The 15193-nt window shown below is 44.5% G+C and overlaps 1 protein-coding gene across 1 annotated transcript in view; it reads left to right on the forward strand.

Moving 5' to 3' along the window:
* The first annotated feature begins 7710 nt into the window (after positions 1-7710).
* RPE (ribulose-5-phosphate-3-epimerase) overlaps positions 7711-15193 on the forward strand; it is a 48708-nt gene continuing 41225 nt past the window's right edge. The window contains exon 1 of the mRNA XM_033944258.1: positions 7711-7876. Within this exon, the coding sequence (XP_033800149.1) occupies positions 7755-7876 (122 nt within the window). The 5' untranslated portion in view covers positions 7711-7754. The remainder of the gene's footprint in view (positions 7877-15193) is intronic.

The raw sequence follows: 15193 nt of genomic DNA on the forward strand, positions 1-15193 counted from the left end.
TGCAGACAGATGCACAAGACACAGGCAAAGTTTATTTTAACAAACAAACAGATTGTTGCATACAAATAGACCACTTTTTCAAAATATGAGACCCAAAGTGGTCTGTGTTTCGAACAACACATCTTCTTCAGGGGTCCCATAAAATGGTGGCAACAAAGGCCACTCAACAAATATACCTGATCTGTATACTGTGTACTTCAGCGATGATGATGACTGCTGCTTAAAAAACTAAAGCAGTGGAGGCACGTTTAAGCCAGCTGGGATGGGTTTTCTCCATTCAAAACAATAAAGCGTGTTCATTAGTATTAGATGCCTTAAATTCATGACATGCCAAAGGAAGGCTGTTCATGTCTGTCTATGTTCTGCTTTGTTGTGATAGATACAGGTTTTGGTTCTTTACAGCACTGAAGAGTGTCTACTCAGAAGAATTATTTTCCATAACCACCACTTCAGCCAAGTCATGCTATGAACATTTGAATGTAGTCCACATTTGTAAATTTATCAGTACTCCCCCCTGTATTTGTACTCGTACCATGCAATAATCAATTGTGCACAATGTCTTTGTATCTATTGATCTACATGTATAGGTATGTGAGATATATGTATATATATAGATATATATATATAAAAGCTACTCTCTCTTTGACTATGGTATTTATTTATTATATTTTTATTATTTATATCCAAGTAAAAAGATATTTTAGACTCAAATCATTTATACACTTGTCTTTGATTAAAACATCATGGCAGCTTTATTGGAAGCTGAAATGGCAGGTGAGATTAGATTAATATAATCTTTTATAATAATCCCATCCCATCCTCCTGCCCTTTCTCATTTCTTTCAGCCTTTCCTCTCTGCCAACACCAGGACCTAAAGAGGCTGCCATCATATGCAATGTTTACATAGCATATGATATGTAAGCATAATATTATTAATAGTTTATACCATTTAAACCTAATCCTAATCCCATCCCCTATTCCCATAAAGGAATAACCCAGGGAACATACATAGAAAACCAACAATAAAATCAGCTTGTAAATACAATTCAGAAAAAGAGAGTAATAATCAATCAATAATCCATCCTACAGCATCATATCATATATAACCACCCATCAGCCTAAAATACTGTCACAGTACCAGCACTGCATGAATGATCAGGACTGGTGCAAGGGTTCCTGGCTTACCCCCCCCCCAAAAAAAAAAATAAAAAAATACAAACCAAAACCAAAAACCCCACCAAATAAATTGGCATCCTACTCCCTCATTAATAATAATGATAGATCACACATACCTCTTTTCCCAAAGCTTCTTTACCAACTCTATTCACAGAATACTACTGTATAATTAAGAAGAGTTTTAACAATGGTTATGATTTCATGCTTTCATGTTTACAAAATTAGCAATTAACATCCCTCCCCTTTTACAAAACTGTAGCGCGTTTTTTATCGCTGGCCATGGCGGTAACAGCAGATTCTTCGTCGGTTCATGTAAGCTCCATTTCTCTGGTGACTTCAGTACTGGAAGACTGTCATCATGAGGCACTGGTTTCATGGCTGAAGAAAGACTGGGGTATTGATTTAGTTGATTTCTTATTTTTACCAGGCCTCCAGAGTCCAAGGAAGAGCTGCCTGCAATGCTTTTGTCTGTGGAGACTAGTGTGAGAGCAGCACATGCTGCAGAGGATGCATATGCACCCTTGCCCAAGGAACCACATCAATGGAGGCCGCCATGGACCCCAGGACCTGGAAATAGTCCCACGCAGATGGAGCTGCTTTGCCCAGAAGGCAAGAAATCTGAAAGCACAGCTTCTGTTTGTGTGTCTCTGGAAGATAAACCTGGCCAGCTGCTGTGTCAAACGAGACCCCTAGATATTCCAGGGACACTGTCAGGGTCAAATTGCTTTTCCTGTAAAGTACAATCCAACCCAGGCCTTCCCTGGTCCACAATGCACCAACTCTTGGCCCACAAGAGGGCTCTGAGCAGCCAATCGTCCAAGTACAGGTGCACCTGCAGCCCCATCTTCCTCAAGTGAGCTGCCACGATCACCATCACCTTGGTGAAGGCACAAGGTGCTGTAGGCAGGCCAAAAGACAGAACTGGAAACTGTAACGATTTCCAGAACATGAAACCAGAGGAATATCCGGTGCTCCTGATAAATGGGAAACTGTAAGAAAGCCTCTGTGAGAGCCAGAGAGGCATTCATGTGCAAACTATCAGGAAATACTGCAGTTTGCACTCTTGAAAAAATGCATGTTCTTTCCATAAGAATGCACATTATTGACAGCACAAAATGTCACTTTTTTTCTGCTCATTTTCATTTCCTTGTTATGCACTCAGCTGTTTCTAGTCCTTTCCATGCCAGCATCTCCTCCCTGAAGACCTCACTCTCTTGAGGGCTATTTCTCCAAATGGGTTAATTTTGCGCATACTGGGGCCTTTTACTAAGGTATGCTAGCTGTTTTAGCATGCGCTAAATATAAGCGTGCTAAACGCTAAAGCGTCCATAGAATATAATAGCGTTTAGCGCGCGCTATAATGGCTAGCGCCTTAGTAAAATGACCCCACTGTGACAGTAATAAACCTCACTCTTTAGCCAGGGTGTGTAGTGATTTCAGTCTCTCAAATTTACTGCTAATGCTTGCTCTAGCAGAGAGCTTCCTCTGACATTTGTAAGATATACTGGTAACATGTATAGACAACCCTTTGAGAAAGCTTCACAATATGCTCGGTAAAACCCTGGACCCAGCCAGACGAGGTCTCATTTTGGGGATGTTCCAAAGTCTTTCACATGTGAGGAGGACTATACTATAAGGTAATTTGATTTTGCAAAAGACAGGATCAGTGTAGGATTTGTAGACATACCTATTTGTAACTCAGCAGATGCAAAATATGTTACAGCTTCATTGGAATTAAAGTAATTGCTCTGTCAAGCTATGCTGAATTCAGCTGTAATAACTATAATATTATGACAGTGCTACATGTGAAATGACTTGAGCATCCAACCTTGTAACTAGCATAGTAGCAAGAAAGCTTTCTTTGTTAGCAGAGGCCCTCAGGATTACATTTATTATTTTGAAAAAAGCTCTATAGTAGAGGGAAAATGAATGGGCTTTAGAACTCCTGGAAATGTTGCCCAATAAAACATGCAGAAATACAAATATATCCATTAGCTGAAAAAATGGCTGACACCGGTGATCAACATGCCTTTCATACTTTGACAACTAAAAATCAAATAGTAATCAAGGCCAATAGTAAATGCTGATGATGAAAGTTGCCCAGATATTAAAAAAAAAATGTAACCTAAGGTCGTGGGCCTACCTCAGTGGCAATGTACATTTCTTTAGGGGTTGAGTGTGCAGGACTTTTGTTCTGATTGAGGGAGAAGGGGGGGGGGGGCATCAGAGTCCAGGCCCTCTGGAGTTTTTTTAGGAATTGGTGCTTTCCATGTTTGCTTGCTCTCCTCTGCCTATTTCTTGCCTTAACGGGGAAGTGGGGCTGGAAGGTTGGGCGGTGGGTTTTTGGAAAGGGACCTATAGGGGTTTTCTCATACTTTCATATATAAGATAGCTGAAGTGCCTTGTTGGATTTGCTTTAGTATTCCTTTTATTTATGATTCCTGTATATTAATGGTGATTCTTCAGCTGTTGTTGTCATCTATACAACGCTTGTTTACCCGTAATCATAAAAACTTCTAAAGTAACGTGTTTCCCCCAAAATAAGACAGTGTCATATTAATTTTGGGTCCAAAAAACGCACTAGGGCTTATTTTCGGGATAGGTCTTATTTTTTCAATGTACAATGATCAGCTCTCCCTTCCTCTCCTTCACCCCAATTCTTCCTCTTTCCTTTCTCTCCCCGTGTGCATCTTTCCTCCCCCTCTCACCTATCCCCTTGTGCTTTCCCTCTGCAGCATCTTTCTATCCCTCCCTCCCATCCCCCTGTGCAGCATAACCCTTGCACAGCATCTTTCTATCTCTCCTTCCCATCCCTCATGCAGAACCCTTGCACTGCTTTTATCCCTCCTTTTCTCCCATGCAGCAGAACCCTTGAGCAAGCATCTTCTATCCCTCCCTCCCATCCCCTTCATGCAACCGAACCCCCCTTCTTTCCATCTCTCCCTCCCATCTGAACCCTCCCACTGCAGAGACCGACATATCTCCTAACAGCACTGTTGGCAGCATTTTAAACAGGCTGCTTCGTAGCCTTCTCTCGCCAGGGCCTTGCCTGTGCCACATCGCTGATGAGGGGCAGGGAGGGCTTGAAGTTCCCAGTCTCAAATGATATAATCAAGCTTGCTTACTGAGGCATTTACGGGGTTAGCTTTTTGCCCTTGAGGATTTCACTCCTACCTTGTGGGAACATCTTCTTTTTGCTCCTTGCCATTTTTATTCCCTGTTGCATGCTACCTCTGGTACCTTACCCTATCCTTTACGTACACTTGTGTTAGTGCAGCCCATGAGATCTTTATGGAAAATTTGCTGGCTCTGTAGCATCAGCATCTCACATGTAGTGATCTTTTGCCTATTATAAGAATAACGTGACCATTTATTTTTTTCATCAAAACGGGACATCTATTAATATTCAGCCCCGCCCCCATCCCGCCCTAGCCACGCGCCCAATTTCATCCATTCATTTTTCACCCCCTTCCATTCAATGTCTGCCCCCCTCCCCACACTTCTATTCAGCATCTGTCCACCCTCTCCCCCACACTTCCATTCAGCACCGGTCCCCCCTCTCTCTACCCCTTCCAGCTACTGTTCACTCTCTCTGCTCTTTCCATCCAGTGTCCACTCTCTCTCTCATTTCAGCTTCATCCCTCTTAATTTTTCAGTCTCCACCCCTTCCCCTGTGCTCTGGCATCTGTCTCTTCTCCTTTCCTTCCTTCCTTCCCACTCAACCACATGGCCTGGCATCACACACATTTCCTTCTCTTCTACCTCTCCCTCCCCCTCCATGCTCAGGCATCTCCTCTCCTTCCTTTCCCTCTGGTCTGGCATCTGTCTCCTTAGTTTCCCTTCCCTTATACCCTGGCACCTCTCTGCTCTCCTCTTCTATCTCTTCCTCCCCCTCCATTATCTGGCATTTTCTCTCCTTCCTTTCTCTCCCTCCCTCTTTCCTTGCCCCTGGTCTGGCATCTGTCTTCTTCCCCCTCCATGTGCAAGTGATGGGTAAATGCAAATGCTCAGAGTTGGCCTTAGAGTGCTGGTAAAAAAAAATAATTGAAAAACAGGACTTTAAAAGTGGTCCTTTGAATACTGGCTACACTTATATGAGAGCCCATAAAATCCTGGCTTTGTAGAATGGTCAGTCACACTGGATGCTAATCGTTTTGAATTTTCTTCTTCTTCTCCTTCCTTAAGGTACATAAATAATCCTTAGAGGAAGGAGAAAAAGAAAATCCAAAACGATTAGCATCCAGTGTGACTGATTAGAAGTCGACTGCTTGAGTTTTGTAGGCTGGGCGGTTACCTGTCAGTTGCTGTGGCCTTCGGGGTGTGGCGGGCAGTCTGCTACCTACACGAGCTCTCTCTCCGGTCTGGGCCCATCTTCGTTGCCCGGTAACCCCAGCGAAGAGGCACTGAGGCAGGTAATGGGTGGGAGATGGCAAAGTGTCCTGTTGTCTCCACAGTAACGGCCCGTAAGTGAATTGAACTCAGGCCGCAGGGCTCTAACACGGCACACACTGGCTTCCCTTCTCCTCCGAAACAGGAATGACGTCATTTCCTGTTTCGGATGCGAAGGGAAGCCAGTGTGTGCCATGTTAGAGCCCTGCGGCCTGAGTTTAGTTCACTTGCAGGCAAGAGGGTAGTGAGGGAATAGAAGGGAGGGAAGAAGACCTCACCAGACAGGCCAGGCCCTGCCCTATTTGCTCCCCCGTAACGCTGGTCCTGGGGCAGGGAGACAGCCCATTCTCCTGCGATCCCCTGTCCCGTTGGCCCCACACACAGCTTCAGGCCGTCTCTGAAAATGGGACTTTTTGGCGTCCCGAAGCTATGCATGGGGACAACGGGACAGGGGAGCTGAAAAAGGGACAGCCCCGTTCAAAACGGGACGTATGGTCACCTTATATAAGAAATATATTGTGAATAAACGGAGGAGCCCGGAGCAGTTATGTGTATCATCCACACCATTCAAAGTTAAGTTGCTGTCAAATTTATTATTTTATTTTCTTCAAGTTTATGTGCTGTTATTTAGTCTTTGTTTGGTGGAGGAGACTGTGAACAACAATGATGGTCTCCTTAATAGCTGCTCCGTGAACTTGTTTCACCGGACCTCAACTGTGGGTCTGAGTGTTCACTTAACCACATCAACTTGTGTTGTAATTTGTGCTTGAAGTAAAACAAAGGTGATTAGTACAACAGCACCTTATATAAGAACCATAGCTTTCAACCCAGGACAGGATAATGGAGTTTTTAGAAAATGGAAAGATCACGGTCTCACTCTTTTAGAGTACCTTATTGGTGAGCATGGCAAATTTTATTCCCTTTTAGATTTATAGCAGCAAATGACTCTCAGGTAGGAAGCCCACTTTGCATATCACCAACTCCATTACATGGTGGGCTTGGATCAAACTGGGTTATATTCACACTTGGGTACTAAACTTAGGCTATTTTTACAAGATGACTCTTTGGACCCAGTATCGGTTTCTAGCCACCATAGGGCCCTAACCATTGTAATCCCTGGTTTAACAGCAGCCTGGAGTAAGGAGTTTGGCTCTCCTTTGGAATGGGTGAATTTTCAGAAACTGATTAAGGAAATTCCTCAAACTGTATATATAGTGCTGAACTGCAAGAATGCCAACACTGAATTATCCGTAGAGCATATGAGGTACATAATCGAAACAAAATTATGTCTTAAGGAAGGAGAAGAAGAAAATTCAAAACGATTAGCATCCAGGTCGTCCAAGTACCGATAATTCGAACAGGTTTCTAGACGTATCTAAAGCAGCTTAGGCCTTTTGACTGTCTCTGTGCGACCAGAGCGAAAAGGGACATTTTTAGAGGAGTGGGCAGGGTAGAAGGTAGGCGGGATGTGGGCCGACCTAGACTTAGTCATCCGGCAGCCAAAATCAAAAGTTTAACAGGTTGCCTGGACGGAACTTATATGTTTTGACTTAGACCAAGTCAAAACAGGTATAAGTTCTGGATCGGGCTGCTGAGCTGATCGCAGCTTCCGCGATCAGTTCAGCGGCCCAGGGAACCCATTCCTTCCCACCGCAACGATTGCCGGCAGGAGGGTGGATGCCCAGTCCCTCCTGCCGGACACCCCAAATCCCCCCTCGCCCAGCTGGAAACCCTACGCCAAGTTTAATTATTTAAATGTTTGTGTGATCAAACATTTTTTATTGACTTCTTTTCGGAGGTCTGATATTATAGGCGATCATAATTGATTTTCTCAAAATTTTTCAAGCTGGGGTGCCTAAAAGCCTCAAAGTTAATGGGGGGGGGGGGAAGGGAGCTGAAGATTCACATAAGGGCTCCTTAAAACTCTTGCACCAAACCCGCGTTTTAGGCCTGGCACCAAAATACCGGAAACGAGGAGTCGGCACAACATCGGAACCACCTGTGACGACAACGAGGGAACGACCGCGATAGCTCAAGACGTTGCGAACTGCTGCATGCTGGGATTTGTAGTTCCGGCGACTGCACGCACTGTAGCCGTTCAGCAGACGTGTGCGTCCACATAAACTACATCTCCCAGAGCTTACTGTGTCTTCAGGAGATAGTGGCGAGTCGGAGACAGAAGCGGCAGCATGGCTTCCGGATGCAAGATCGGTCCGTCTATTCTCAACAGCGAGTTGGCGTGTCTCGCTTCAGAGTGTGTCCGAATGCTGGACTCTGGCGCCGATTACCTGCACCTGGATGTCATGGATGGGTGAGACAGACTTACTTCCTCTTCTTCCCCGTACAGTGCCGATTGTCCACTTCCGTTATCCTGTAGCTGAGCTCTTCCAAACCATTGAATTGGGCTAAACCGATCATTTTCTTTCTGTGCTTGATAACATCATATCTGCCTCGGATCTGAGTGTGAGTAGCAGCGTCTGGAACGGAGGCAGAGTTAGTTGCATGTGAGATTTTTGTCTGTTGTTCACAAGATATAGTTCTAGGGTGGATGATAAAACAGGCACTGATATGTTAGAAAATCTCTGTTTCTTGCTAGAGGTAGGTTTTTCTCGCTTGTGTGTAGCTGCATCTCATTACACTCACAAGCATATTCTTCTTTTTATTTTTTGTTAATGCTGCTTTGTAAACTGCTTTTGATGTTTTACTGACATTCAGGGTTGTTCGACCGTGAGAAAAAAAGTTTGCTTCAGTGTTCTCCCTCCCCACCCACCAACATTTTTCCTTCTGATTCTATTTACAAATGTAGTGATTTGTAAAGATTGTGTCTCCAGTCATGATACATAGGCTTGTCATGCCACTGGGGTTTGCACGCATCTTAGAAGCTGAAAGCTATGCCATTAGTAGTTCCACTACCAGCAGGGCCTCCCAAGGCGGACAGGTTTCAGCGGAGATATTGGACTAACGATTTACCACTCATCTGGGCAGCAGCAGAGGGTTACGTTTGATGTGACAATGGTGACGACATTGAATTTATACTGCGCAGAAGAAAGGCCTTGCAATCTACTTCTGTATTCTGCCATGAAAACTTGATGATGTTCATCAAGTTGTTAGGTCTCCTCGAGTCAATGATACCTAACAAAGATTGTGTAAAGTTTTAATATTAATGTAGTATTAGGGATCCATTTAAACTGATAGTGATTGTATTTGAGTATAGTCTTAGCTTCAAGTCACTTTGAGGGGCATTTACAATAAGACCTCTAAATCTGAGTTTAGACATTGTCCACACAATAGGTACAAAAATCCAATATCGAACGTACCCATTTTCAATACTGCAAAGCCTATATCTCTTTTTTTTTTTTTTTAGATGGATTTGTTTGTGCTTAGTGTGTCTTATCTTTTTGAAAAAAAAAAAAAAAGTACAAAAGATAAATGCATAGAACAAGCTATTGGGATGTAGGATGGACCAGCATTCTTAGTAGATTAGCCACATGAACATCCCAGCAGATCGGTGGTGCACCCTAAGTGGCACTGTGGTGAGCCTCATATAAAATGTCCCAGGTACACATCTCACCATAGCCTCCTTATATTGTATGGTGAGCCCTCCAAAGCCCATGCAAAACCCATTGTATCCAAATGTACACCACACCAATATAGCCCTTATGCCAGCAGGTGACACCTATATATGGATACAATGTGATTAGGATGAGGTTTGGATGGCTCACAAATTTCACTGTATGTGCAGTAGTTAGAGTGAAGTATGGGCCTGAGTTCCCATCTGTATTGTTCAGTACTGTGCCCACCAGGCTACTCCAAGAACCTGCTTGCTGCCTTTCTAGGCCTGGGCATAACATTTGAAACTGTCATATAGGCAGGTATGTACTGTTTTAGTCACATCTTTGGGAGTGTTTGGAGGGGGTCAGTGAACACGGGGGGAATGTGTGTGGGTGGTCATGCTTACATTCTTTCAGTTGTCATCTGGTCAGTTTGGGCACCTTTTTAGTACTTAGGGCTAGATGCAATAAAGTCAGTCGGTAATACCGGCTTGATTGCTGCTGGCCGATTCTCTGGCCGATTGCAGAAGCCCTATTGGTGCGCTACCAAGTTTGCATGCAAATGATTTGCACAGAGATGCAAACCCGACAGATTAATTGCTCAGTGTCACTGTTGTTAGGGCTTCTTTTTTTTTTTTTTAATGGCACACACTCATTTGCTTGCAAACCTGACAGATTAATTGCTCAGTGAGCGATTGACACATGCTGTTAGGCAGTGTGAGGCGCAGGGGTTAGAGCTACAGTCTCAGCACCCTGAGGTTGTGGGTTCAAATCCCTCGCTGTTCCTTGTGACCCTAGGCAAGTCACTTAATCCCCCCATTACCCCAAGTACACTAGATAGAATTTGAGCCCTGTCCCAATCAAGTATGTGTGATTGTATGAAGATTTTGTCTACTATCTGTTGTTTGTTTCCCCATTTTATATTTTAGCTTTTTAATTGCTTTGAATGTTATGATAAGCGTTTAATCAAATTTTTAATAAACCATGAAACTATGATAAAGTACCTGAATGTAAACCACTTAGGATATAAGTGGTATATAAATAAATGAAATGAAACAATGGCACACACATGCACAATCTGCCCCATTAAAAAAAGAAAAAAGGCCCCCCCCCCCCCCCGCTGACGATCCCTTCTCTTAAGGTTGTTAACACTAGACGGCAATTTATTTATTCTGTTACAGCACCTCAAATTTGGAATTCTCTCCCTATTTATTTAAGGGAAGAGCGTAATCTGGAGAAATTTAAGAGTAATTTAAAAACCTTTCTTTTTAAAGATGCCTTTGATAATTAATTAACCAGTTCTCTGGTCAATTTTATTTTTATTGCTTAATATTATGGCTACTTTCTGTTTTCCCTGCCTTATGTTTTTTCCCTGATTGTTTTGCTTTCTTTAATGATTTTGTATTTAACTTTCCTTTCTTTCCTTGTGTTTATGGGTATGTTAAGTTTGTCACAAGTCCTCTCGGACTTATTTCATTGTTAAGTATTGTATTGTTCCCTTGTAATTTTATTATGTTCATCGCTTAGAAAAAAGATTAAGCGATTAATCAAAAATCTCATTAAACTTGAAACTTGATGGCCACCCCAGTGATCCCCCCCCCCAATAAACAGGCACTGCGCCCCCCCCCCCTATGGCAGTGAAAATGGCAGTAGGGATGCCTATTCTCTTCTGCCTGGCTGAATAACTCCATGCCACTGACGACCCTCCCCCTCCAACCATTCCCTTCCCTCCATCCTTCCTCCCCCCCTAAAAAAAGGCAGGAGTGATGCCCACTCCCTCCTGCTACCTGCTGCTCCCCATCCCCCTTTTGCTAGATATTGGGAGCTGGAGGGAAGCACGGTCCCTCCAGCTTCAAGGCCCACCAGTGGAAAATGATAGGCCTCCCCGGTGCACCATGTGATGTATGGGGTGGAGCTTAAGGCCCTAATTGGCTCAGACACTTAAGGCCTCTCCCTCTGTATCCCATGTGATGCATGAAAAGGGGCCTAAGGTCCTAATTTGTTTACACGTCAGACCTTAGGCCCCTCCCTGTACATCACATGGGATATAGAAGGAAGAGCCTAAGGTCCTGATTGGCTCAGACTCCTAAGGCCTTGGGAGGGGCCTTAGGCACCTTAGGTTCCTCCCCTTGCATCACATGGTACACCGGGGAGGAGAAGGCCCGACATTTCCCATGGGCGGATCTTGGAGCTGGAGGGACCTTGCTTCCCTCTTGTTCCCAACGTCTAACAAAGGTATGGGGGAGAGGGTTCGGAAGAGCATTTGGTGGCAGGAGGGAGTGGGCATCCCTTCTACCTTTTTTGGGGTGGAGAGGAAGGAGGGGGGTCTCTGTTGGCAGGAGGGAGTAGCCAATTTTTTATTGTGGAGGAGCTGCATTTGTCGGGGGTCGTTGGGGAGGGCCGTCATCGGTGTTGGGAGGATTTTTTTTTCTTTTTTTTTTATGGGACAGATATTTTGCATGTGTAACACACGTAAAATATCTGTGCCATTGAAAAAAAAGAGAAAAAAAACAGGTAGACCTGTCAGTTTTTTCCGATAGCTAAAACCCATGTGGTTTGTGGGTTTTTTTTTTTTTGCATAGCCAAGTGATATTAGTACATCAATCACTTGGCTATTTTGCATGGAGTTTTAGCTAATTTGCGTGGCCGGATCGGAAAATGGGCGATTGAGGGAAAAAACATGCGGTAAGCCGTTGTGCATTGGGTCAATAAAAGTGATCGTCGCTAAAGTTGTGAAAACAGGTTTAGTGACAATCGCTGACTTTAGTGCATCTAGCCCTTAGTTGCTAAAACAGGTCTGGCCCCAGACATCCAAATTGTGCACTGGATGTATTACATTAGTGATATCTATTCCGCCATTACCTTGCGGTTCAAGGCGGATTACAGAAGAGGATTTCTGGACATGTTCAGAGGTGTTACTGAGTAGAGCGGGTTGCTTCAGATGATTGAAATGTTTCTTATGGTGTTAGTTAATCTTCATGGATTTCTTTCCCATATAATATATGCTGGTAAAGCTTTTTTTTTTTTTTTTTTTAACCTTTGTGCTAGATATTTGAAACAGTAAAAGCATGTCCTCAACTATTTGTTTTGCTAGTAAGGTTGTAATACATTATGAATGCACTAGTATTTTAGCCCATTACATTAATGGGTGCTAGAATATATGTCTGTCTGTCTTTCCTTATTTCTGTCTCTCTCTCCCTCCCACTGTCTTTCTTTCTGTCTGTGTCTCTCCCTGCCCCTGTGTCTTTCTTCTTTTCTTTCTGTCTCCCTTCCTCCCACTGTCTGTCTTTCTTTCTATCTATCTGTCTGTCTCTCTCTCTGCCTCCTATGCAGCAGCATTTCTCTCCCCTCACTTCCCTGTAAAGCAGCCACAGCAGCATTCCCTCCCCCTCCATTTCCCTCCGCCCACACTACTTCCCTGTGCAGCAGCAGCGTTTCCCCTACTCCCCTTTTCCCTTCCCGCGGTCTGGCCGGCTCCCTTAATCCCTTTCTGCCCCCCCCCCCCTTCCAGCGGTCCCGACAAACCTGCAACTCCAGCAGCGTCTGCAGCATTCTACACATGCTACTTCGGGGCCTTCTACTGCCCTGATTTACTCTGGCACGTCCCTGATGACATCATCAGAGACGCGGCAGAGCAAATCAGGGCAGTAGAAGGCCCCGAAGCAGCATATGTAAAGTGCTGCAGACGCTGCTGGAGTCGCAGGTTTGGAGTCGGGACCGCGGAAAGGGAAGGGGGGAGGGCGGGAAGGGACTAAGTGAGCCGGTCGGATCGCAGGAAGGCAAGGGGTGGGGCGGCAAGGAAGTAAGTGAGCCTTACCGATCGTGTGGAGAGCAGGGAGTCCAGCGCTGGTGGCCAGTCCTGCGAGTGTAGGTAGGGGCTGGGGACTCGCACATGTGCACTCCTGCGGCCACGGACCTACATTTCACGGATCTGGGAAAATGGAATACGCAAGTAGGAGTGCGTATGCGCGGCTAGGGTTTTATTATATAGGATAAGAGCCTCAGTGAATGAAAAGCAAAGAACTGCATTGAAATGGCCCTTTATAAACTGAGGACCTAATGCATTCAGATAAAGCCTCTGTATATCCTAGTGCAAAGTGGCCTTGGAGCCCACATTAACAAAGACTTGCAGTGTTCGCCCCAGAAATTTTTTCCGGTCGGGTGGCATGAAAAAGTAGCCGGGTGGGGCAGGATGGGGAAATTTGGTGGTGGGGAAAATTAAATTTGTACCGTTTTTATTAGTTAATTATATTATTATTTTCCAATGCTCAATATGACTTCCTTTTTTAAGGTTTGATACTTGTGCCAGAATATTTTTACTAAATTTAAGAAGTATCCGCCCTCTGTCTACCCCTTCCATCTACTATCCACCTTCTCTCTGCCCCTTGCATCCACTGTTCACCCTCTCTGCCTTTTCCATCCAGGTTCTGCCCTCTCTCTGTTCTATATGGCATCTTCTCTCTTTCTATGTCCCTTCAATAAACTGTATATCCTGTGCCCTTTCTCTCCTTTGTACATGATTCATTTCAGCTTCACCCCCTCTCCATATTTTTGTTTCCACCCTCTCCCCTATGCTCTGGCATCTCTCTCTTCTCCTTTCCTTCCTTCCCACTCTACCCCATGGTCTGGCATCTCTATCTCCTTCTCTTCTCTCCCCCCATGCCCTGGCATCTCTCTCCTCTCCTATCTCTCCATCTCCTTCCTTCTCTGGTACCTCCTCTCATTTCTTTCCCTCTGGTCTGGCATTTTGTCTCCTTTAGTTGCCCTTCCTTCCCCCCATGCCCTGGCATCTCTCTCCTTTTCTTCCATCTCCCACTCCATTATCTGGCATCTCTTCTCCTTCCTTTCTCTCCTTCCTTCCTTTCACCTGGTCTGGCATCTGTCTCGTCCCCCTCCCCCCATATGCCCCTGACATCTCTTTCCCTCCCCTCCATGGTCTGGTAGCTCCTTTCCTTTCCCTCCCTCCCATGGTCTTGGCATCTCTTTCCTGTCAAGTTTCAAGTTTATTGAATTTCTTTGATTAATTTGCATAATCCAAATCCAAGGCGATTTACATAAGTTCAAAAATTAAGTAAAATAATAAAAACCGACAAACATAACATTCACTACTAATACAGTAATACATGTAAGGAGGGAGGCGGTTGACAGCAATTGACATAAATACAATTCTAAAAAAATAAAAGTAAAAATAAAACCAGGGGAAGGTCCAAAGACGCAGAAGGATGGGGAACAGGTACCTGCTTAATTCTATTAGATCGTCTTCCTAGAACTATTATAGGTTAGAACAAATCTATTGGAAAGCGTCCTTGAATAGCCAGCTTTTTAGAAGATTTTTAAACTTGCTCAGTGATTTTTCTTCCTTCTCCTCTCTCTCTTCCCAATTGGGTGCAGCAGCAGCACTTCTCTTCCCCCTCCCCCCCAATTGGATGCAGCAGCTTTTCTCTTCCCCTTCACCCCCTAAAAAATTGGGTGCAGCAGCAGCAACATTTCTCTTACCCCTCCCCCCAAAAAAAATGGGTGCAGCAGCAGAACATTTCTCTCTTCCCCCCATTGGGTGCAGCAGCATTTCCCTTCCCCCATTGGGAGCAGCAGCAGCATTTCTCTTCCCTCTCCCCCCCATTGGGTGCAGCAGCAGCATTTATCTTCCCCCTCCCCCCAATTTGGTGCAGCAGCAGCATTTCTCTTCCCATCCCTCCCATCTCACACACCCGTCAGCAGAGTCGCTAGGCAAGTTGTAAGCTTCCCTCCATTGCTGACCTATCTGGGTCATTCCATGTCAAGTGATCAGATTCTTGGAAAGTGCCCTGCATGACCATCACGGATTTTGATGAAACTTCATATGCAGAGTCCACCATGTCTCAAACGAACTTTGGTAAAGTTTTAATTTCGCCTGTGGAATATTTGTGGAGATATAGCCATTTGTTTGACCCCATGCCACAATGAAATACAGTACGACAATGACATTCTGACAACTTTGAGACACAATATCTCCCGAGCTGTGTTTCCAAAAAAACTGAAACTTAGCTACCCTGCACAACTTTTGGAGCTCTATTCAGTGCTACCAATAATAATTTTTG

This window comes from Geotrypetes seraphini, chromosome 5, assembly GCF_902459505.1.
Source record: "Geotrypetes seraphini chromosome 5, aGeoSer1.1, whole genome shotgun sequence".
Classification (NCBI taxonomy): domain Eukaryota; kingdom Metazoa; phylum Chordata; class Amphibia; order Gymnophiona; family Dermophiidae; genus Geotrypetes; species Geotrypetes seraphini.